The 23,276-nt window shown below is 40.7% G+C and overlaps 1 protein-coding gene across 2 annotated transcripts in view; it reads left to right on the top strand.

Moving 5' to 3' along the window:
• The window catches only part of lamb2l (laminin, beta 2-like), a 65,652-nt gene that overhangs the window by 6,391 nt on the left and 35,985 nt on the right, over positions 1–23,276 (top strand). Inside the window, exons 1-3 of one of the 2 annotated variants that reach the window (XM_039801161.1) lie at positions 8,245–8,759; positions 10,352–10,431; positions 21,641–21,810. In XM_039801161.1, the coding sequence (XP_039657095.1) occupies positions 10,368–10,431; positions 21,641–21,810 (234 nt within the window). In that variant the 5' untranslated portion in view covers positions 8,245–8,759; positions 10,352–10,367. Of the gene's footprint in view, positions 1–8,244; positions 8,760–10,351; positions 10,432–21,640; positions 21,811–23,276 lie in introns of those variants that run through there. The other variant, XM_039801162.1, reaches the window with a different exon arrangement.

Raw genomic sequence — 23,276 nt, 5'->3', positions numbered from 1 at the left:
TGTCTTGCTCTGCGGTGTTTCCAGTGTAAAGTATTTCCACACAGCGGACATTTTGGCTAGCCACAATGCTGCTCAATGCTATCCTGCTAGCTGGCTGCAAACTGCGGAATGGATTTCCTGAGCGGGGGCGTGTCTCATAACTCTGTGTCTCATTGAGCCGCGCCTCCGTTCAGGAAATCCATTCCACAGTTTGCAGCCAGCGAGCAGACTAGCCGGCAGGAATCAGTCTTTTCAGCAGACAACGTTAAAGCACAGACAGGACTCATGGATATCGGATATCTCCGCAGGTTGGATCGGGAAAATCCGATACGTGAATTACGCCGGTATCGGTCCCGATACCGATACTGGATCGGATCGGCCCCACCCCTACATGACACTGTCATGAACATGTCATAAACGTTATAAACAAGTCATAAACGTTTATGACTTCTGTCATTAAGTGTCATTCGGTTTTTGTTGACATTGTCATGACAAATTGACATTAATTGTAATTGTAATTGTATTATTTATTTGAACAGGGACAGTGCACAAAAAACATTAATAGATGTCTTGTGCCAGGTTGTAGCAAATTGCTAATTTCCGCCCGTAGTCCGTGGGCAGGTAGATGGCACATTAAAATACAAAGTATTTACAGTACAACATATAATACGGATACATAAAGTCATAAAAATCTAAAATCATAATCAAAGTGACATTACCAGAAGTTGTCTTGGTCATGACAAGTTGACATTAAATTAGTTTGGGATGTCTTTATGACAACTAGACATTAACCAGGATGACATTACCATTAACCAGGATGACATTACCAGAGGATGTCTTTGTCATGACAACTTAAACTTAAATTTCTTTTGGAGTGTCCTGATTAAGACAACTTGACATTAAACAGGATGACATTATGTCAAGTTGTCATGACAAAGACATCCTCTGGTAAAGTCATCATGTTTAATGTCAAGTTGTCATTACAAAAACATCCCAAACAATGTCAACTTGTAATGACACAAACCGAATGACACTTAATGATAGAAGTCATAAACGTTTGACTTTTTTATGTTTATGACACGATGATGACAATGTCATGTCATAGTTATGACAGTGCCATGTCACGATTATGTCGATACCTTCAAGTAAAGTGTTACCATATATGCTAACTTTAAAAAAAATTGCTACCGTTACGTGTTACATGTGTTTTCATCTGTGTTTTTAACATGCTGCCTGTTGATGGTCTGTAACCCACTCTTAGTTAATTTCTCACCACCTGCATGAGCGAACTTTGTGTAGCGTAGTGTGTTGGTTAGCGTTATTACTGCTACTAGCTGCCGTTTCTCACTGGAATTTCGACTGACATGCATGCTAGCCAGAGCCGACAGATTCCTATGAACAGGTGTGTAGTAAAATAAGTTTTGGAAATGCGAGGAGTGTCACATACAAATTTACCTAAAAGCTACATTGTGTAAGAATTCCTCCCATCTAGCGGTGAAATTGTATATGACAACCAACTGAATATTACTTTCTAGCCCTTCCCATTCCGAACGCGTTTAAAGAGCTCTTAGTGTCTCCATCGTTTACACCCAGCTGTTCTAGCCACACCAATATTAACTTTGGTTTTGTTGCTTTGCCTGTCGCGTTGTCGTTTTAATTCTCTTTTTCTCTCCCAGCTGGCATTCGTCACGGTGCCACTGAGTCTAAAAGCGCGAAATGGTGCGGAGGTATGTCCCTCTTTGGCTAATGTATTTTAAAGATGGTGGCGCAACATGGCTGCCGTCATTCGAGCAACTCGCTCTTATGTATTCTGAATCATTCTGAATGGCAGATTTTACGCTTATGAGAATACTTTGATTAGTTGGTGGAAGTAATTACACATGAATGAGCACATATTTTTAAAATAACAAAGGTTTTTTTGCTAAGAATCAACTCAAAAAAATGACACAATGTAGGTTTAACACATTAATAATTTTACAGATTTCCAACAAGTTCCTTCCTTTCTAGATACTGAAAAGGCGCATATGCCTTATACTGTATTTAAGCAATGATGACATAAACAGTGTTAAGTACCATTGCTACTCTTTCATTTTCTGATATGATTTCCCTTGACTGGGGCCTCAGCTAAAGAAGCTCTGCCTGGCTAATCTGCACTTTACTGACCATCTCCACAGGACGTACAGTAATGCCGAGCCACAAACTCAGAGTTGCCCTGTTGACCTCCACCTCTCACTTACTGCTTCTCATGCTTCCAGTACAAACATGCACATGGTGATTGTGTTGGTTGGTGTGTGTCTGCGCTGAACTCAATCACCTTAAAGGCTCCTCACTTGCTACTGTCTGGTCATGTCCTCGCATGAGCTTTTTGTGGGTCCATTGGGTGTGTCCCTCTGTGTTTAGTTAAAGATTCATTTCTGTGATCAACCATTTAAGAACCTAAACTACATAGCTGATTTCATAGTAGATGTGACACAGAGTGTTGCTTTTGGGTTGAATAAGAGGGCATAACATAGGAAAAAACAAACTGCACTGGTTGTATAAGAACAAAAATGCACATACACACTTTCCGTTGTGTGTGTACAGGTGGTGTGGAACAAACGCTAAGTAATCCAAGCAGTAGATGGTATTACGTGTGCTTTATTTGAGGTCTGGGCCATTAAACTCTCTCTCTCTCTCTCTCTCTCTCTCTCTCTCTGCAAACCTGAAATGGAGAATTATCTTTGATGGTAATCTTTCTTTCACTGTAAGATGCCAGCAGAAATGAGGTAAATATCCAGTCAGTATTATGAGATTTCCTTTGGCTCCACAGGTGATTGTCTGACAATGTATGTAGTGGATTAGGAAGTTGTTCGAAGGGAAGTTGTTTCCTTGTTTAACACTATGGTTAAATTAAATCCCCAAAATTAAAGAGGTTGTGTTTGGGTGGTCTGTTTCCATCAGATCATTCAGATGGTTGAACGCTTGACTGGCAAAAAGTAAATAGTTTACTTTGGGACTTATATTAGTTGGTGCCTGCCAGTGCCAGTGCTGTAGATTTCACTTGACACGTTTCTTCAGGGTTTTTTAAATGTATTGGAGTAGACCAGGGCTACCTTCTCCATAGTGATGGCACTTAAACCTAGTCACCTAGATGGTGTTTTTCTCCATATCATTTCATTAACACTGCAATTTTCACTCAATCCAATTTGTTACCTGTACCAACCTATTGCTATAATTACTCTCTCCACCTACACATACTGTACAGTGATATTGACATGCAGCTGAATGCAACAAGTTCTCATCCAGTCTCTTGGCATTCCTAAAGGTCATTTTTGACAATATAGTAAATCAGTAACGGGATTGGAGGAAAGGTTGTTACAGCAAAAGGTTTCGCTCCAAGGTGCGTGTGACTGTGGAAGCAATAAAACTAACTAAATGAAAGTCACGCTCAGGAATCAGCGTTGATTTATGTCATCTTCTTCAAACAACATTCAGCACAACACATTTCGCTATTATGCGTATTTTGCCAGTATGCTCGGATTTGTTGAGCAGTGCGACATTATTCCCAGGTTAAATTTTCTTTTCAACAGGCAGTAGGAGTTCATCTGAGCAGCACTGTCTGTGATATCTCTCCAAGGTCCTGTGCTTTTTTTGTTTGGGTTGATTGTTCTGCTGTATATACGACTAGAGTATCGCTGCAGTGGCTTGTTTTGTCTTGCAAGATCAAAGGTTGGTTTTTTATCCATCTCTTCTTAGAAGGTTCAGTGCACTTCACCTGCTGTTAGCTACACACTATATGTACAGTATATTTATACCATTTATCCAATACTTTTAGCTAACTTTGCTCACTAGCAAACTAGTTTTTACACACATTAATTCGTAGCATGTTGTGTTGAGGTGTCAACACAACATGAGGCAGGGTCATTTAAAAGGCAACCGTGACTATTGTGCGTCTGCCCTATTTTTGATGGCGTGGCGGAAGACTTTTTTCCATGGCGCACCGCCACAATACTGAAACACTGAAGTAAGTACATAGCAACGGCCAATAGAATTTGAAAAAGTAATGGATAAATGGTTGTATCGTTCAGCTTCTGTCATTCCAAGGTAGTAGTATGAATGCAAAATGTATTAAACTGACCTAAGCATTAGGGGTGGGACAAAATATTGATATGGCAATATATGGTTGTCCTTGTTCGTGCGATTGACAATCGATACGCTGCCGCCAAATGTTGATATTTTAATTAATAACATAAGGCGCTCTAAATAGATTTCCCTGCTCCCTGGGTCACTGCTTCATGCCTCCTAGTGGTAGCGCGCAGCACATGAATGAGGGAAACTTCAACAAAAGTCAGCTAACCAAAGAGCAAGAGATTTTCAACGGGATGGCGGACAGCAGTTTGAGGAAAATAACAGATGCCCCAGCCACGTTTAAATCCAAAGTCTGGACCTATAGTTGCTCTATAGTTCTGTAATTTTAATTTACAAACTAAAAACTTGTGCTGCAGAATTGTGCTGTTTTCTAACAGTTTGGACTTGCAGTGAATAAAGAGAGAAACTGCACTTAACCTTTTCACGGGGATTTTGTATTGTATTGTATTGTCTAGCAATGTATTGATTATCTCAGAATTGCTGTATCTTGATACTATCGGTATTGTAATCCATGTATTGCGTATCGTATCTTAAGGTACCCTGTGATTCCTACCCCTACCAAATGAACATTGTTCATTAGTATGTAAAATAACAATATATGATTTAGGGATGCACTGAATCCAGATTTTTGGGGTTCGGCCAAATACCGAATCCACTGGTTAAGATTCTGCCGAATCCGAAACTGAATACCCAATCCTACTCCCATCCTCAGTCCATTAACACAGTAAACACATTAATGAAGTAAACAATGTCCACAGCCTCTAAAATAGTTAACAACTTAATGTTGAATTCACACGCTCTTTTCACATCGTAGGAAAGCACATCGCTATCGCCAGATGAGTGACAATTTAGTTTGGCAAATTTTCACTAACCAGTGTATGATGAAGGCATGTCGGGTGGGTGAAATTAGAAAGCTAACGTTAGCTAACGAGCAGCAGCCGGCCGTTCGGTCTCTCCGCTCCCACTGTAGGGACACTCGTTTGCCGAGAGAACGCCTGACAGCCCGGGAGAGGCACTGTCTGGTTAACACCAGTTTTTAGCTGTGACTGTCCTTCCTTTGCCGTACCTGGGGTTGCTGCGTTTTGGCTGCTGTCAGTGTATTCCTTCATGCGCGGCTCGTATTCTTTCGGATGTTTCATGCGCAGGTGTTTTGGCGATGTTGTGTATTGTTTGGGGTCTTTGCCGCCACGGCTTGGGTTGCCTCGCCTTCTTTTGGCTGGGGGTGCTGCCGGGCGGTGCTTTTTCTGCTTGCAAGTTCCATTTTCGCTTTCTCACAGCCTACTGCATTGAATGGTCCACCTACATTACGTCGATGATAGGGTGCGGTTTGGTGGGAAAAAATTCTAAGGTTTGGCAGAAACCGAACCCCGTCAAAAAGCCCAATATACGGCCGAATCCGAACCTGAATCCTGGATTCGGTGCATCCCTAATATGATTAATTGTGTTAAATAACATCCAGTTTAAAATCAATTCAAATAAATCACATTTGGAACATAATACGTGGTGTCGATGAAGGGGATCCTGAGCTCATCTGACAGGGCTGTGGGTAAACATCAGACAAATAAGTTTGGGATGTAAATGACTGTACATATTTCCCCTCACAGTGGTGCAGGTAGCATCACCAGTACATATTGAGTCACCTGCCTGTATGAGGGAGGCAAACTTCCTCCATGAGCTGATCTGAATGACCTGATCCTTTTCCAGCCCGGCCTTGTTTTACAATATACTTTAACAGCGGCGTCTCAAGCTGCAGCATATTGGCAGTGTGTTGGGTAGCTCAGTCTGAAGCCCTTCACACACACACACACACACACACACACACACACACACACACACACACACACACACACACACACACACACACAGAGTCAGGCTTATCATGTTATTGTGTTCAAGGATATGGGAGCCTGAGATTGTTTGGACTAGTGTCTCAAGATTTCTTAGCTTAGTCTGACCGCTGACTACACGGAAGTTATAGTGGTGGCGCTGAACTTTCTACAGGTTTCCTCTTATCTTGTTTTGGGGATTGTGTGTGTGTTTGCATCAAAGTCTCTTAAGGTCTAGTCTAACCAGGTGCAAATCTGACTTCTCCTCTGATTTATTTTACCTGTACAGTAGTTGTACCCTGCATTTTTCAAGTTTCAAGATTTTAATTGTCACATAGTCAACATATCTCTATGTTGTGCAATGAAATGCTTTGCTGCTCCCTCCAGTACTGTGCTTGAAATAAAAATACAATATATATAAAAAATACAATCTACTGTATACAACAAAGAAAATATATACAACAAGAATATACACAACAAAGTCAGATAATAAGTGCATGTAGGGTGGCAGTGGTGGCCTAAAGGTTATAGAAGCAAGCCCTTGACCGGGGTGGTCGTCGGTTCAATCCCCAGACCGACAGGATAAAATGGTGGGGTTAAGTGAAAGAGCAGCTTGTGAATAAGAGTGCAAATGTCTTACAGGCAGCTCATAAAGGTTTGAGAAAACCTGTATATCATTGATTTCTGCAGCATGTGCATTAGCCATCCAGCCTAGAACTTGCACCAGTAGCTCCGCTGGCCTCTTCAGTAGTTGCTGTGCGACATGTTGAGTCAGCCTCTCCATCTCCCTCTTTAGCAGAAGTCAAAGGTCACATCACCAGAGAGCTGTGAATGTGAACGCTGCTTTGTTCTCTCCTGCAGTTTTGTAGTTGTCTAGCCTGAATCACACACATGCATGCACATAACCCACACAGGCATATATCTTACATGCACAGGCACAAACACACACCCTCCCACTCCTTTCTCTTTCTCTTTTATAATCTGGTCATAGCACCAGTTGCTTCAACCTTTTGAATTTTTGAATAGAGTCAACCTCCATGACCCCCGTGTGATGTGTGATGTGATTGTTTTTTAGTCCAACCGGAGGTGACAAGGATGAAACAGCATATATATCACATGCTGAACTTGAATCTAAATATTAACGTGAAATTCCATTTAATTTCAACACACGAATGTATATATTTTGGGAAATAAACCTATTAACTTTCTTGCGGAGTTAGATGAAAAGATTGATAAACTAAACTACTGCCAGTTAGCTTAGCTTAGCAGAAAACTGAAAAGGGGGGTGGGGGGTAGCTCGTCTTGCATTTGTTTAATTTGTAAAAAAAAAAAAAAAAAACGAAGTGAAAAATGATGGCAGGGTAATGTATTGGTAAATTGTAATGTGTTGTAAATTGGCATATAACCCTCCGTAAAACTGCATATTTATGTTTTTATGCCTTGCTTTGTGTGTGAATTTAACAAATACATTACAAGATACCATCATGTTAAACTGTGAGCTCCAGCGGTGCTGGTATGTTGAGTTTGTAACCGTACTGTAGGACACAGTCAGACTTTGTGCTGAGCCGCGCTAACCAGCGGCTCGCATTGGCTTCATATTCACATACACACATGACAGTGGTATGAATTTTCTCATCTAACTCTCCACCAGAAAGCAAATAACTGTATCTCCCCAAATGTCAGCGTAGTCCTTTAACTTGTGTTGTCCTTCGGGTCCGAGTGACCCGAAGGACAAAACAAAGCTCCAAAGTGGTGCCTTTGAACTGACACATGAGAGTGCAGTTTGAGTGGGGTTATGTACTTCCTTTTACTTTGTTGAGAATTGCTCTCTAAACCCTGTCTCTTGTAAAGTAAGTAAAGTTTATTTCTAGAGCACATTTAAACACAGTTCAAGCTGACCAAAATGCTGTACAAAAAAGCACTATGGTGCTGTCTTAACCCTTGTTTTGTCCTTCAGGTCACCGGGACCCGAAGGACAAAACAAAGCTCCAAGGTGGTGCCTTTGGACTGACACATGAGAGTGCAGTTTGAGTGCAGAGAGCAGTTGGGGTTGGTCAGAGTAGAGGTGAAGCTTTCATCCATTAGTCGTCTCCTCTTGCTGAGTGCAATGAAAGTGGTGTTATTTGGTTGTGCTGCCTTAAAGCTCTGTGGCCTACTGTAGTTCACCCCAAACTGTCTCTCCATCCCCCCTGTCTTTTCTTCTTTCCTCCTCCCTTTTTCCAATAGGTTTTTTTCTTCTTCCATTCTCCTCTCTTCTCTCTCTTCTTCTTTTAACTATCTCTTTCTCTTTATCTGGCCCCCTCTTTGCCTCTCTCGCCCTTCACTCTCCTTCAGTGTCCAGAAGAAAGGGTTGGTGCATTCCAAAAGCCTGGAGACCATTCCCCTCTTTCAGCCAGTGGCCCACAGAGTGACAGAAGAATTAGAATAAGAATAGCTGTCCATTCACCCCAGTGCCCCAGTGACGAGCTGGATGGAGCAAGGGAGGGCGAAACGGAGGGAGCCGGAGGGAGGAGAGGAATGAAGGGGGGTCGGCACTCTGCATTCCCATTGGCTGGCGGTGTTCCCTCTGTTTTTACATCGCTGTCGTCAGTTGTGCTTTCAAGTTTGTTTTACAAATTCTGGCGCACATACACACCACACATGTGCATGCACGCGTAAATATACACATTGGGGTTCAGGGCCTGCACACGTGCACACTCGGACACGGGACTCTAAGCACACACACACACATGCACACACACACTGTCAGACGAAATTGGCCTACGGAGACAGAGTGAGCAATTCTGACCACGCAGTGCAGAGGAGAGTGAGGGGACCTGTGGTTGTGTGAGTATGAAGCTAGAATCACTTATTGCTAATGCTGGATTCATAATGAATATATAGCACTTATTTGCATGGTTTTCTTAGTGTTTGGCTTATTTGTATAACATAAGATGAAACTGTGTGTTTTGAGTGGATTTGTCCTTTGGTGAAGATTTTCGATTAAAATGTGACCTTGTGCTGCCAACACCTCTTTGGCTGAACTGTAAGCTCTTTTTACTTTGTAGCTGTTAAAATGCAACAATATTGTCAAATTTGTTTTGCAGTTCACAAAGTAGTTTTTCAATTTCTTAGTAAATGGCTTGTAGCATTATGGATGGATGGAAAGATGGACCCATACCTCAAAAAACAATCTCCATTCACAACACAATCTATATGGTCTTTATTTAAGACAAAATTACAAAACTTTAGATATGTGAACATTTTGCCTTATAGATGAAAAATCTACATTTTGTGTCTTATATCAGTTGCCCCTTTTCTTTCTTTGAATTTGTCTCTATTTCCACTTTTGCATCTTGGGTTTTTCGCCTTCCCTCTCTAGAAATATAAAAAAAACTCTGTTTTGAAAATCTGAGCACCTTAACTCACATTTTGTTATTTACAGGAGTTGTAGATTAACAATTTAATATAATTTGTTAGGACTATATAAGCAATTGCATTTACATTCAATGAGCTACAATTAACCAGCAAATTACAAATATCGCATTGTTATCGATGCAGTTAACAACTTCATACACATTGAACTGAGTGTTAAGACACTGTGAGGGCACGGCCACATCAACCTCTTATTCAGCCAAGCTGAGTGTGAAAAATGCTTTCTGAAAGAGACCTGCTTTAAGATCATAAACTTGGATTAGTGAGTAAGGTTAAGCTATTTGAGAAATGCTTTAAAATGCGGACACATTTGAATTGTCATTTGTAAGACAACAAAGTACTTATCTTTCTGATTAAATGGCTTATTTAAATTGCAATAGCAATCCTGGCTGTAAAGTCAGTCTTTTTATTTAGTCTCCTCTTTCCTTCCTGTGACCACTTTTATTTGTCTCAGAGGTCAGAATGGTTTAGTGTGTGACATGAACAATGTGTGTTCTCACCTGTCAATGTGTGTGCCTATACACACACATACCTATTCAGTGAGCAGATGTCTATGTTTGTGAAGCCTAAGTATACAAGAGGCCTTTTCTTTCTTCGGTGTCCCAACATAATCAAGACCCTTCTACCTCAGAGAAAGCCCTTGAACTACTACACTACAGCAGCATTTTGTTATCCTTTAAAGGTGCTTTGTGTAGCGTTCTAGCACCACCCATTTCCACAGCACTTTGAAGATATGACATTCATATTATTTACTAACAAACAAACAAGACCATTATTAAGACCTGTATTTATTCTCACATTGGACGCACTTAAGGTTAATGGAAACAAATCACTTTCAGTTTCTGGTAATTTTGCTGTCAATTATCAGAAATTCTTCCACAAAAAATACCTCTGGTGTAAAGAGAGACCGACAACTGTGATAACCGGGGATGTATTGCGCTTCTTAAATTGTTTAATTGAGTTCTTTGTCACACTCTCAAACAATTTGTCTCTGTTTGTTACAGCCAGAGAGACAGCCTGATGTCCATGCGACCAGGCATCATGATGTCCAACATGGCTCAGTATCTGAGCCTCCTCACGCTGGGTGAGTAGAAGATCAGTTTGTATTTGTCTGTTTAGGGTTGCTTTCATATGTCCTTTAGGCCCAGACCACCTGAAAAGGAGGCTTTGGTTCGGTCCTGATCGGACTTTGATCTGGTTTGATTGTGGTGTGAAAGCAAAGCAGACTAACTGCAGAATTCTGTGATAGTAGATACAGTATGACATCTTAGCCTAAGCCTAAGCTCATATGATCAGCAGCGCTTCTGTAGAACAGAGTGAAAAGACTTATAGAAGCAGGACAGCTTTTTAGTCAAAGCCCATGGGGTGTGTCCTGTGACATGCCAGCCAATCCCTCCTCAGTGCAGCAGCAGCAGCAGCAGCAGCAGCAGCAGCAGGGTAGCATGTTAAATGTAGAAATCATTACTGAAGCAGGTGTCAACAGGCGTTCTGATCATACGTCCTCTCCTTCCAAACCAACAACCAAATTTTGTTGCTTTTGCTTCAGGAGACTCACAGCCAAAGGAAATCCTCACAGACTCATACTCTCCCTGTACATTGTCATTAGGTCTAATCCATCATTATTTACACGCTTAGCACACCATTGAGCTGTAACACACAGATGTTTGTTCTGGATTGTGTTTACTTCAGGGAACAGGAAGTGAAGGGTTTAAGTGAGAATTAAACTCTCCTTTCGCTGAGTTGATGTCACCTTTCTGTCCAGTCAAAATGACGGGGTGGCAGGACCCTACTTACTAATCATAATAATTATGTGGTACTTGATTTGCCAACATATAGAGAAGAATGCCAGTGCAATACTTGGTCAAAGACATTTCTGTAATGTTGATGCTTTAATGCAGGACCTTAAGGATGCTCTCTGTAAACACACTCCCTTCTGTGCTTTTTGTTTTGTTATTTGGAACTCCAATTTCACGTTTTACTGCAGTCCCCCTCCTGTCTGCTCCTGTCTCTGTATGTTCCATTCAACAATTACAATGTCTTCACCTTAGTTCATATCGCTTGGAGCAAATCCACTTCTGTTAGTCTCCGGTCACATCTTTCCATTGACTTTGTTCATGCTTCATGTTTTTTTATATGTACCTGAACAGCAACGGTTAGAACAATTTCTAACCGGGTTCATTCAACTGAGGTGTTTGGAGACTGTTAGTCCAAACAAGTTTAGATCTTTAAGAGTCAGATTGGCAATATTCTAGATTATATTTTTATTATTGCCAACAAATCCCATGAAAAGACCAAAACCAATAATGTGTTAGTCCATCTCTCGATACCAAGCCTGTCTGTGGCTCTCAGGCCCGAGTCTACTTGTTCTGATCACTTCTGTAAAAAAGGGTTCATAAATATATTCTTTTATAAAAAAAAAAAAAAAAAAGGCTAAATAATTTAGGACTGTCCCATTATCATCAGTCAATATGGTCTCCCAAATTGTCCACAGAAGCATGGCCACGCATCCACGTCTGCTTTCCATTGTGGACATTTGTTGCACGGCAGAACAGCTCCATCCATCTCATGATGTTAAGGCTCCTGTGGTTAATAGGTCCGCTTGTAGGATTTGGAAACTTTGAGAATCTGGGGTATTTGTGGAATGTGTAGAAAATGATGGGCTACTGACAGTAGTGCTGGATCTGAGGCGGAATGGGCCCTCGGAGGGTTAATTGGTGCCTGAGGGACATTTTGAAAGGGGCCACACACACAGAGTGCACAGCCACTGTTAAATCTGCTTTGTTTAACTGGTTAGTTTTGTCCACTGGACTAGCTGTGTTTCTATGTTTGGGAATTTAGGAGACTTAACAGTGATTCTATGAAAGTTAAAGTGAAGTTGTTCTTTTTAACTTCAGCCACCCACACACTTTGAAATGGAGACTCATTAAGGCTGTTGCACTTGCCACTTGCCTACACACAGGTATCTGGGTCAATCTCTATGTTACTTATTAACTGGAAGAAGACTGTACTCGTGTGTGTGAGGGGGAGGAAACTGCCAACTGAGATTGAGTTGTCTTACTTTCTCCTATACATATTAATGAATGCATGAATGAAAGAATGAATGGATCAATGAAAGAATGAATGAACAATGTTAAGCTACCATGCATGAAATGCAACACTTCCGTTGGAATTTTCACATAAAAGTCTTGCAGCCTTGCCTTTACATGTCAGCATTTAATGTGAAGAGGTTTTGTTGGTGGTATCAGGAGTACAGCAAAGAAGAAACAATAAAAACATTTCTTTCTTTGGGGTGGCAGTAGCTCAGTTTATAGGGAGTTGGGTTGGGAACCGGTTTAGGGTTAGCGAGTTAGCGAGTTGACAACTCTGCTAACACAGACAAGCATCAAGCAAGTCTAACAGCTCAAGACATAGCAATCAACAGCAACAAGATGGCCAGCTCGCCGTCTGTCTTGCAGTCTTTTATTTTGAGAAGCCCCCGCCAACGACTTAAAGCCAATCTGAGTTGTCCAGCTTTCTCCGTGTCCTCTTCTGTCTCTTCGCCTCTGCTGTCATGTCCGCAGCGTCTGCTGAACCCGGTCCTGTTGCCCACTTGCCCCACTCCGGCTTTGGCACGACACTGCTGCCACTGCTGCTCACTGCGAGAATTCCTGTTTTTAGAAAGTAAAACAAACTGTTGCTTTAAAAGACAGAAAATAAGAGCAGCAGTATGTTGAGTATGACATGACTTATTTGTACTGATGCAATTAGTGCTGTAGAAATCTACATTTACCCTGTAAGCTGTTGTAGTTGGCTACAGGTAATTCCACCCCTTCAATGTTTTTTTTTACACAGCCTTTATTAGCAACCAGCCTTTATTTGTTGCCTTTATTCATTGGCAGACATGTACACTCAGACTTCACTTAGCACCAGGACAGTAATTGGCCTTCTCCCAACACGCTGCTGAGCTGTTCCAAATATCTGAAGTTTAAACAGCAACATCATGTGAGTGCAGTGGGAGAACTTTTTTGTTTGATAAATACGTACTGATATTTGGCACATGAACTGGTTTAGGTTAACTGGACTTAAAGAAATGTTTTTGTTATAGTATTTATATTTCTTTAATTCAAATTGGCTTATGTGGAGCAGAACCTCAGAATTTTATTGCAATAATTTACCTACATTTATAGTTTGCAGAGGCATACTCCGGTATTCATTCCAGCCTGTTCCAACACTTCAACATGCAAATAAACTTTACAACATATATAAATAGATAAAACTTAATTTTTTAGATTTCCTCCAAATTGAATTCTTTAAGGTGGCTGTAGGTGACCCAATGTATTTTGCACACAGTTTCAGACAAAATTTGATTAAGGTATGTTAAGGTAGAATAAATAAAGATACTGTAAGATAACATAAGCAAGGAGAAGGTAAAAGTTAGCCTAGAAATCTAGACGCACCCTAGCGGCAGCAAATTTAATTTGCAGCCAGGGGGGTCTAGGCACTCTCCGTTGACTTGCGAGCTGGAAAAACCAAACTTTAGTCAGGCCAATCACATCGTGTATAGAGTCGGTGGGCGGGTTTATGGCTGCTGCTGCTGGGAACAGCGGTCTTCTGGAAGACTTGCAGGGTTAAGCTTTTCTTTTAGAAAATAACAGCACTGAAATCATTCTTAAAAAAGGAAGATTTGTTCTGAGTTTTGCCGACCGGATACGGCAAAAGTTTAATCTATCAACTAGCTTCGCTACCTTCTTCGTTACTCTGCCTGGTTGTAGCCCTATCCTATTACGTGCAGAGAGAATTTGAAAGACAACCGTTTATCCCGCCCCTCGGATTGAGCCTCGACAATGGTGAGTTCCCAGACCCAACTGCTTGATATGGGTCTGGCTTGTCAGGCTAGGTTAAAGTCATAGTTTAAATGAATTACTTGAGTTGAAAGTAATAATGACTTACACTTATATCTGTTCCTCTTTATTTTGTATTGATATAACATACTGTAATAGTGATTCAGCATTTCATAAAAGCTGTCACAGTGCGTGATGTTATAAGAATGTCAGATGTCCGAATAAGAATGTCATCTGCAAAACATTTGAAACACTTATCACCAAAGATGGAGACGAAACAGAACCAAACTTGGATCTCACAGCTTGCCACATGTTATCAACACTGATTAATGGATGTGAAAACCCTCAACATATTTTGTTTACATTCCTGCCTCCTCCTGCACTGCTGTTGCACTTCCAACAAAAATGTTGTATTACTAATCCATCATAGATTTAAGATTGGGAAGAGTTTTGTACTACATGTCCCTTTGAAGGCCAATTGATTGGAAGTAGAAAGGAAGGGTATGCACAGGTCCTGTACCCTACATACTGTTTGTGTGTATATGTGCAGAACTTGAGCGTGTTTGCGTCCACCACACTGACACCTGGAATGTTTCCTTTAATGAATAACATTTTCCTCTCTTTCTCTGCATTCCTGCCATAGTGCTTCATACAGGAGGGAGATGCCCCAGGGTATGTTTACCTGTGATTCCTCCCCTCTCTGTGTCTCTGCTTTGTGTGCATGTGTGTGTATGTTACATTGCCACGTGCTATACACTCTAATCACACACTAGTAAACCAGCTGGTGCCAAACAACATCTGTACAACTTGCTTTACTTCAAGACAAACTTGTGTATCTCAACCTTGCTTTCTTTTGGACGTAGTCAAAGAACTCTTTGGGTATGCGTATTGTATATGCTCCCACTCTGGCTTTACCCTGGTATCCTTAGCCACTTTAGTTGGAACCAGAGTTTCAGTTCAAAGTGTTTTTGCCTGCATCTCATAGAAAGCAGGCACATTTAAAATGTTTTTGTTTTTCTGCTGTGAAATGTAGTTTTTTTTCTCTTGCTGGTTTTTCTTCTCCTTGAAATGTGATGAAACTCACAAGATTGCAATAAACGAAAGTACACTTCCTATAAGTAATTCTAGTTTGGAAAGCCTTTGTGAATGGCACTTTTAAGAGTCATTTGTACCAGCCTGAAACTGGCAACTGGTTACTTAGGCAACCTTTCCCCACCGGTGCTATATGAGCCTTGTGCTATTGTTATGTCTGCAATAATATCTGTAGGTTCTCATCTTGAATAATACACTACAAAACACACTCTAATTGCAACACTCACATCTATGCAATATATGCATGGACTTAGAGCAATGAAATGACATAGAAATGCACTAACAAAAGCAAAAACACCCAACAAAATCCTGAAAATAATGACATCAGTATGTTATTGCATGCGCCACTAAAGTAATACAATGCACACATGCAAAGACACATTCTGTCATTCTCCATGCTTGTCGGGACAGGAGGAAACCTAGTGAAGGATATGTTTCCTACGGCCCACACAGAGAGGGGGACGGACCCTTCTGTCATAGCTCAGATGTCAGAAGCATCTTTTGAAAAACTAGGCTCTTTGGCATGTAAGTTTGTGCCCAGATGATGGCTTTGCCATGTCATTATCAACACAAACACCATTCTTTCCTGTTTCAGCACAGTATAACAGACTGGAGAAAGACATTAGTCGGAGAGCTTCAGAGAATGGCATACATTATAGTAGCAACATTCCATGCATGTGTGGTCTATTTCAAAACACAACCTTAGTTGTTAATTACAACTGAGGGTAAATTATGACTACTGAGGGGTACGTGCCTAGACAGAGTGTCGAGAGAGGAGGCCTCAACACATCTGGATGTTACTTCTATCACTCTCTCTGAAAAGGTGACTTCAGTGTGATTAACTGTGATGATTAACAGCCAGGGGAGCTCAAATATTGAGAGCTGAAGTGAAATGCTGCTTAAAAATATGATAAATGCAACACATGGACATTTTCATTCAAATACATTTGATGATTTCCCCCTTAAAGTAGTTATTACCCTGGCAGTTTCTCATTCTACTCGAAATGTAATTAACTCTTTTTTCACTCTGAAAAAAGTCATAGTATTTAGAAAAAGTTTGAATATTTTTAGATAATTTTTAACAGTGACTCTAATACTCCATCATAAGTAACATAGTATATTTGAGGCACACATTTTTGCACACAACAAGTAACTTGAAGTGCATATTTATTTGTAACAAGATGTAAAAAAATAAACGTGTCTTCATACAATGGTTGGTATCATATCTTACGAAAAGTTCTGCACTATTTTTTGTGCGTTATCCTACAAATGTCCAGCAACATGAGCAATAAGTGCACCTGCGCAAGCCCCTGCAGTGCAGAACCTGTTATGGCAACAAAACTACTTGGTTAAGTTTAGGATTAAGATCATGGTTAAAATTTGGATGTTCATTTTGACCCATTCATCCACCACAAATTCTGACTACTGAATACTGTGTATACAACATCACCTGACTTCATCTTTACAGGCAGCCCAGTGAATGAGAACAGCCTGAAATAAAAACTTTCTTTACAAATCGGCTGATTTTGCACCTTCCTGGTCTCCAAAGACTGAGTTTGTCATTGCTATTTACAACAGGTGAAGTTCAAACCTGGTTTTTGTTCATGACAGGATGATTCCCATGTATTGCATTGTGCCTCATTGTGGCAGGATCTTTGACCAGTGAGTAAAACCCTTTGTGCAATGTCATACCTGTAAAGTGAGATCAGTTTCTATGGTTCTGAATTCTTGAAGTGGTTGTTTGAGTAGAGGGGTGGGACCACTGGTTGTTATTTTCAGCTTTAAGAGTGACACACATTTTTAGTTTTTCTACTTCCCCAAAAATGTGTTCATTAAGGAAATGCATTCTTCAATTTACCTTAACATGACATGCCATTTTCTTTAATTTCATTCTCTTTCATGCACAGTCTTGTATCTGTACATTACATTCTCGAGTTTCAGTATTGCAGCACTCCTTGAGTTTTTCTGTTTGGTTAGGGTGTGTTTGATCTTTAGCTTCAGTCCACAGCTCTATCTTCTCACCCATTTATGTACATGTGCACACCTGCCTATACTCGTGTGTGTGTGTGTGTGTGTGTGTGTGTGTGTGTGTGTGTGTGTGTGTGTGTGTGTGTGTGTGTGTGTGTGTGTGTGTGTGAACATTACAGGCTGATTGTGTGGTGTACTTTCTGGAAGGTTATATCAGTAGAATTGCGAACAGTGTCAGCCAGGCATTGTTAATGGCTCACAGGAAATCAGAAAATCATCCATCCATCCATTCATCTCCGTCCGCTTATCTGGGGTCGGGTCGCCTGGGCAGCAGCTCCAGCAGGGGACCCCAAACTTCTCTTTCCAGAGCCAAATTAACCAGCTCCGACTGGGGATCCCGAGGCGTTCTCAGGCCAGGGTGGAGGTATAAACCCTCCACCTAGTGCCTGGAACACATCCTTAGGGAGGTGTTCCAGGGGGCATCCTTACCAGATGCCAAAACCCCCTTAACTGGAAAATCAGCCTCTGTTAAATCTTTTACTTGAACTAGAGCCAAAACATTTATACACACATAGACAGTGTGTGTGTGTGTGTGTGTGTGTGTGTGTGTGTGTGTGTGTGTGTGTGTGTGTGTGTGTGTGTGTGTGTACAGAAGAGCTAGAGGAGCTTTTTGATTCCCCTTTTTGTGTTGTGGGGGTTTACCAACTGTCTTTCTCTAAAACCAGTGTTCAAAAGACGAAAAGATAACCACTAGAACCATGGCCTACACACTACAGGTTCATATCATCAAAAACAGCCTTCTGAAAAACTGACAGCTCTTAGTGTGACCTTGCCACTTTAAAGTGATGGTTCGGAGTAATTTCACCCTAGGGTCCTTTGCACCATGATCTCGAGCCAAACACCCCCCCAGAAGCTTTTTTCACCTGGGTCGAACATTGGGAGCGTTAGCGTAGCGTAGCGTTATCAGCTGAATAGCGTTAGCACGGATCTTTGAAGTGTCTCTAACACATTACCCCACTAATAATGCCCGAAATGATACCAAACGTCTACAGTAGTACAAATAGGTTATGCACTCATAAAACGATGGATTGTAAAATTTGTAAGTACACCAGAAGTTTATGTAAATAACACTTGCCTGCTGGCTTCTGCTCTCTGCTGCTGCTGCTGCTGTTACTACCGGGCAGTAAGAGTGCTTAGGGACATCTACAAATACAATCGAAAAGAGATGCAACAAAAATATTTATTAATTTAATGATTAAATAAGGTAATGTCTCCAAACTTACCTCAATTATTACTTGTCTCCTGCTAGTTATACTACAGCACTTACTTTAAAAAAATAAGTTAAATTAAAAAATATTTTTGTTGCATCTCTTTTCGGTGTTGTAATTTGTAGATGTCCCTAAGCACTCGTCTTACAGCAGCAACAACAACAGCAGAGAGCAGAAGCCAGCAGGCAAGTGTTATTTACACAACCTTCTGGTGTACTTACAAACTTTACAATCCATCGTTTTATGAGTGCATAACCTATATATACTAGTGTAGACCTTTGGTATCATTTCGGGCATTATTAGTGGGGTAATGTTAAGAGACACTTCGGATCCATTAGCCTCTGCGCTAAGCTATTCAGCGGCTAACGCTACTCTACGCTAAATCTCCCAATGTTAGACCCAGGTGAAAAAAGCTTCTGGGGGGTGTTTGGCTCGAGGTCATGGTGCAAAGGACCCTAGGGTGAAATTACTCCGAACCATCACTTTAAGGATCCACCACTCTTTCTATATAGGATGAGTCCAAAGCTGCCAATGCACTGCCTGACCTCAAACAGACTTTGTTATCACCCATAAGATTGAAACTACCCTTGCAGCAACTTTAAATAAATAATCTCATCTGGATTTGATCTGGATACAAGACACTTTAAATGACAAGTGTAAATTGTCCTGAAAGGTTTCTTGCATCCTGTTATCTGATTCGTTTGTGACAAAGTTCTTTTTTGTACCACTTGTTATTGTCCTTTTATAGTAAGCCAGGTGAGCGATGGACACATTCCAAATCCTTTAGTATTTAAATTTCTGAAATCAGGAATGAAATCATCCACGTGTCCTTTAGAAAGGCAGTCATTACAGTCACACAATTATATTCTGGTAACACTACAAATATGACAGTCATACCACAAAGTGTGTTTAAGAGCTCCCCACCATTAGAGTCGTCTGTCTAATGAATATATGCAGTTTTTTTTAATGCAAAGGATTCTTATGATTCCAACTCACAATGGCCGTGCCTTTCCCATCATGCCTCAACCTGTTGCTGCTCTGTTGTTTTCTGTAAATCAACAGGATGAACGTCCCTCCGATATCTCTCCCATCATCTCTCATCCCCTATCACTCTATCACACAACTCTGTGTTCTGCTGATTATGGAGCCTCGAGTTTGTTCAGGCGGGCACAGAAGCTGTTTTATTGTCACATGTTCCATACACTGCCCAATCATATGACCACGTCCTTTCTCTAAAACTAGGCGGTCCATCTGGAAAGACATTTTTTGCCAATTTCTCCAGCATACATTATTGCTGCTGCATCACTGCCCGTTTCCCAACATATTTTAGGCTCCACAGTCTTCTCTTGCAGCTGGATCTATAGTATCTAAGTTTAGAAGATTTCTCTCAGTATGGTTTCATGTTCATTCAAACAGGCCCTGGTGGTTGCTTTGTAATTTCTGTGAAAGTCTGTGTCAGTAAATGGTTAAAGCTTGATGTAAATATCCTGACTGAACGACTGCTGAACCCTGTTCTGAGCCTCTTCATTTTTTTTGTATTGAATTGGTCTGTCCACATAGTTTTTCTGTCCATCTTTCATTTTTTGTGTCACCATAATTTATCTCATTGTCTTTCTCTGCCCCCCTTACCCTTGCTGCCTCTCCCTCACATATCCCTGATGAGGCCTGTTATTCAGAGTCAGTGATGCAGAGAGAGTGTTTACACGGGTGAGGGAGAGAGTTGGAGGGAACAGGACAAGAACGTTTTGGAGAGTTATAGATAATATGCTCCTTCTTAGTTCATTAAGGCAATTACTTTCTGGGATGTCAGGCAGTGTTAACACGATGATCTTACTATTTATAATCCACCATGCTTCTGTGTAGCCAGACATGCTGTGGTGTATGAGAAAGACTAAGATTTTGGTTTATACTGCAGATGCTGAGGGAACAGATAGAGATGTCATGGCACAAACAGTACCTTATATACTTCCTTTCTACTTCCTCTAGTTTAAGTTTAGTGTTCCTTTCAGGAAGTTTATAATAGGTGTGTATTGCATGACTTACAGTGGGTGATGTCATCGCTAGAGCACGGAGCCTTAAAAATATCATCTTAGTCCCTCTCACGCCCACAATTTGTCCTTGTCATACAACAGATATACATCAAAACAGTAGGTATGCTTGTTTACTTTCAGCAAATGTGCTCATTTAAGCAATAGGACTTATACATTTTGCTCGGTGAGCTTCCAAATGACAACAGTTCGAAATCTTCCTCCATTCGCTGCCCATGTTAAACATCCTTGACAGTTCCACGCAAAGGCACAGCAAACCACTTTTTTGAATCGCTGATATGCCCAATTTTTTTTATTTTTCCACATACATTTTATATATCGACACGTTCCCAAAGGACTTTCTGCGCTGAAGATGAGGTAATTTCATTTATGCCACCTATAGTTTAGGCTTTCTTAGCCTTTCTTTCACAGGCCGCTCTCAGTGTCCCTTAATGGCTGCAGTCTGACACAGGTGATAGGTTGTTAGCTGATTACAAACATGGCCACTGATTAGTAAGCATGACGCAGCATTTTTCGCCAGACAGTCAAATTGCAACTACAGACAGTATGTTGTTCGCTTGCCACTGCTGTGCCACTGTTGTAACACCTACAACTTTCATACAATATGGCTATTATTCAACTTTTAAAGACATATTAATTCAAACAATTATCACTTCCATATTTCTTATAACTTCACCTTCTTCTTACACATTTTAACCAGCAATCCAGTTTAGCTTTATCATTAGCTTTTCAAAAAAAAACTTTAATTATCTTTAATTATCTTTTTTACATTAGTGGTGTTATTCAACTTGTCAATAAAATTCATACCAATTAAAACAATCCCCACTTTTCCAACTATTCACTACTACTTCAACTTCTTCTTACAGATTTAAGCTATTAATCCAGTTTATCTTTAGCAATTTAGCTATTCAGCGTTCACACGCATTTTCTGCAGGAAATGCATTTTCTAGTTTTTAAATTTAAAGGCTTGTTAAGATGAGATGTTCTTACTGTGTGCACTTCCACACCATCAAGAACTTGACATATAAAGTTGGTAACACAATGAGTGGAATAATTATTTTCTCCTTTGTTTCTACCCTGCACCCCTCCACTTGCAGCTCTCAGAGTGTTTGGACAGGAGCTCCCATCAAGCCCTCATGGTTGCACAGATGGCAGCTGCTACCCTGCGACAGGAAACCTTCTGATTGGACGGGCTGTCAACCTATCCTCCACGTCTACTTGCGGCCTGGACGGGCCGCAGCCCTACTGCATTGTCAGCCATCTGCAGGTCAGGACACACACATATATTTATAAGGAGTCACTGGTTATGATGGTTGATGAAGGGTTTTCTATTCATACCTTCCCACTAATGACAGGTTAATCATGAACATTCATCTTTTCCTTTATGTGCACCCGGTATCACATCATGTGCTGTGATCTAGGCTACATATATTTTCCACATTTGGCATTCTCAGTCACTGCTATGATTTAACTCAACTTGACTCTCCCACCTGCCTGTTCCATCTCTCACACCCCATTTACAATGGTCCCTATGATGGTTTGTTTGTTCTCCCTTCCATGCACTCATCCATCTTCATCCTTCAGTTTCCACTCTTCCATCTTCATTTGTTCATCTGTCTGTTTGTTTGTAGTCCGATTTCCATAAGCAAGGCCCCCCGACGCTACCCAGCCTTTCAATATCAGGCCCAGGTGTAGACTAGACTCACATGTCAGCCACACCTAAGACACACACACACACACACACACACACACACACACACACACACACGTAGGCCGGTGACGCACCACAACCCCACAACTAGTTTGGACAGATGATATTTTGAATAAGATTTTGAAAACTTGATTTTCTGTGTGTGTTATGGACTTCAGTCTCTTGCCTTCAGGATGTTTTTGTTTTTGTAAAGACACACACAAAGCAGAATGACTTTTAAGTCTTTTAACACTTCTGTGTGTTAAAAACACATCCCAGAATAGATAGGTAGTGTAGCCAGATCATGTCAGCGCTGGAGTATGGTCTGGCATTTCGAGACTAATGCAGAATAAAACTGACTAATGTTAAACATGTGTTAGTTTTGCCTATTGAGTGAGAAAATGACAATCAGAAGGTAGAGACCATCCTAAAATTACATGCAAAATGGCTTTTCAGATTTTTATCAATAGCCTGTTCTTTTTTCTTCAAAAATGAAGTTTACATTCATCTGGGCCTCTTCCGATTATATACCAATCTTTAGTTCGTAAGTAAAGTTCATGCAAAATGGCGCTACAAAAATACTTCACACGCGCGCCGCGGGAGGGGCAAGCAGCTCAAAAGTAGCAAAGAAAACTCCCGCACACTGTCTAACTGAAAAAATATATAACTTGAATAATAGGCAACGTTTTCAGTACTAGACCATCTTCAGGCAAAACATTTTTTTTTGCCTGAAGATGGTCTATTTTTTTGCAAGTTAGACAGTGTACAGGAGTTTTTTTTGTGCTAATTCTGACTATTTAAAACCTTCTGTTCTATTTTCACTATTAATTTCTTCCGGATTAATAGTAACACAACTTCTATTTGACTGACCCTCTTTCTTTTGAAAATCATGCTTTAATCATGCTTTAATATTTTATTACGTAATTTAAGTGCATGGTTAACTGAGTATGTTATTTTGCAGCAGAAAACAACGGATACAGACAGACACACAGATACAATTATAGATACAAAAAGTAGCTTTCCGTCACACCCCTAATTCGTAC

This window comes from Perca fluviatilis, chromosome 5 (assembly GCF_010015445.1).
Source record: "Perca fluviatilis chromosome 5, GENO_Pfluv_1.0, whole genome shotgun sequence".
Taxonomy (NCBI): Eukaryota; Metazoa; Chordata; class Actinopteri; order Perciformes; family Percidae; genus Perca; species Perca fluviatilis.
This window is presented reverse-complemented; position numbering and strand designations above follow the sequence as displayed.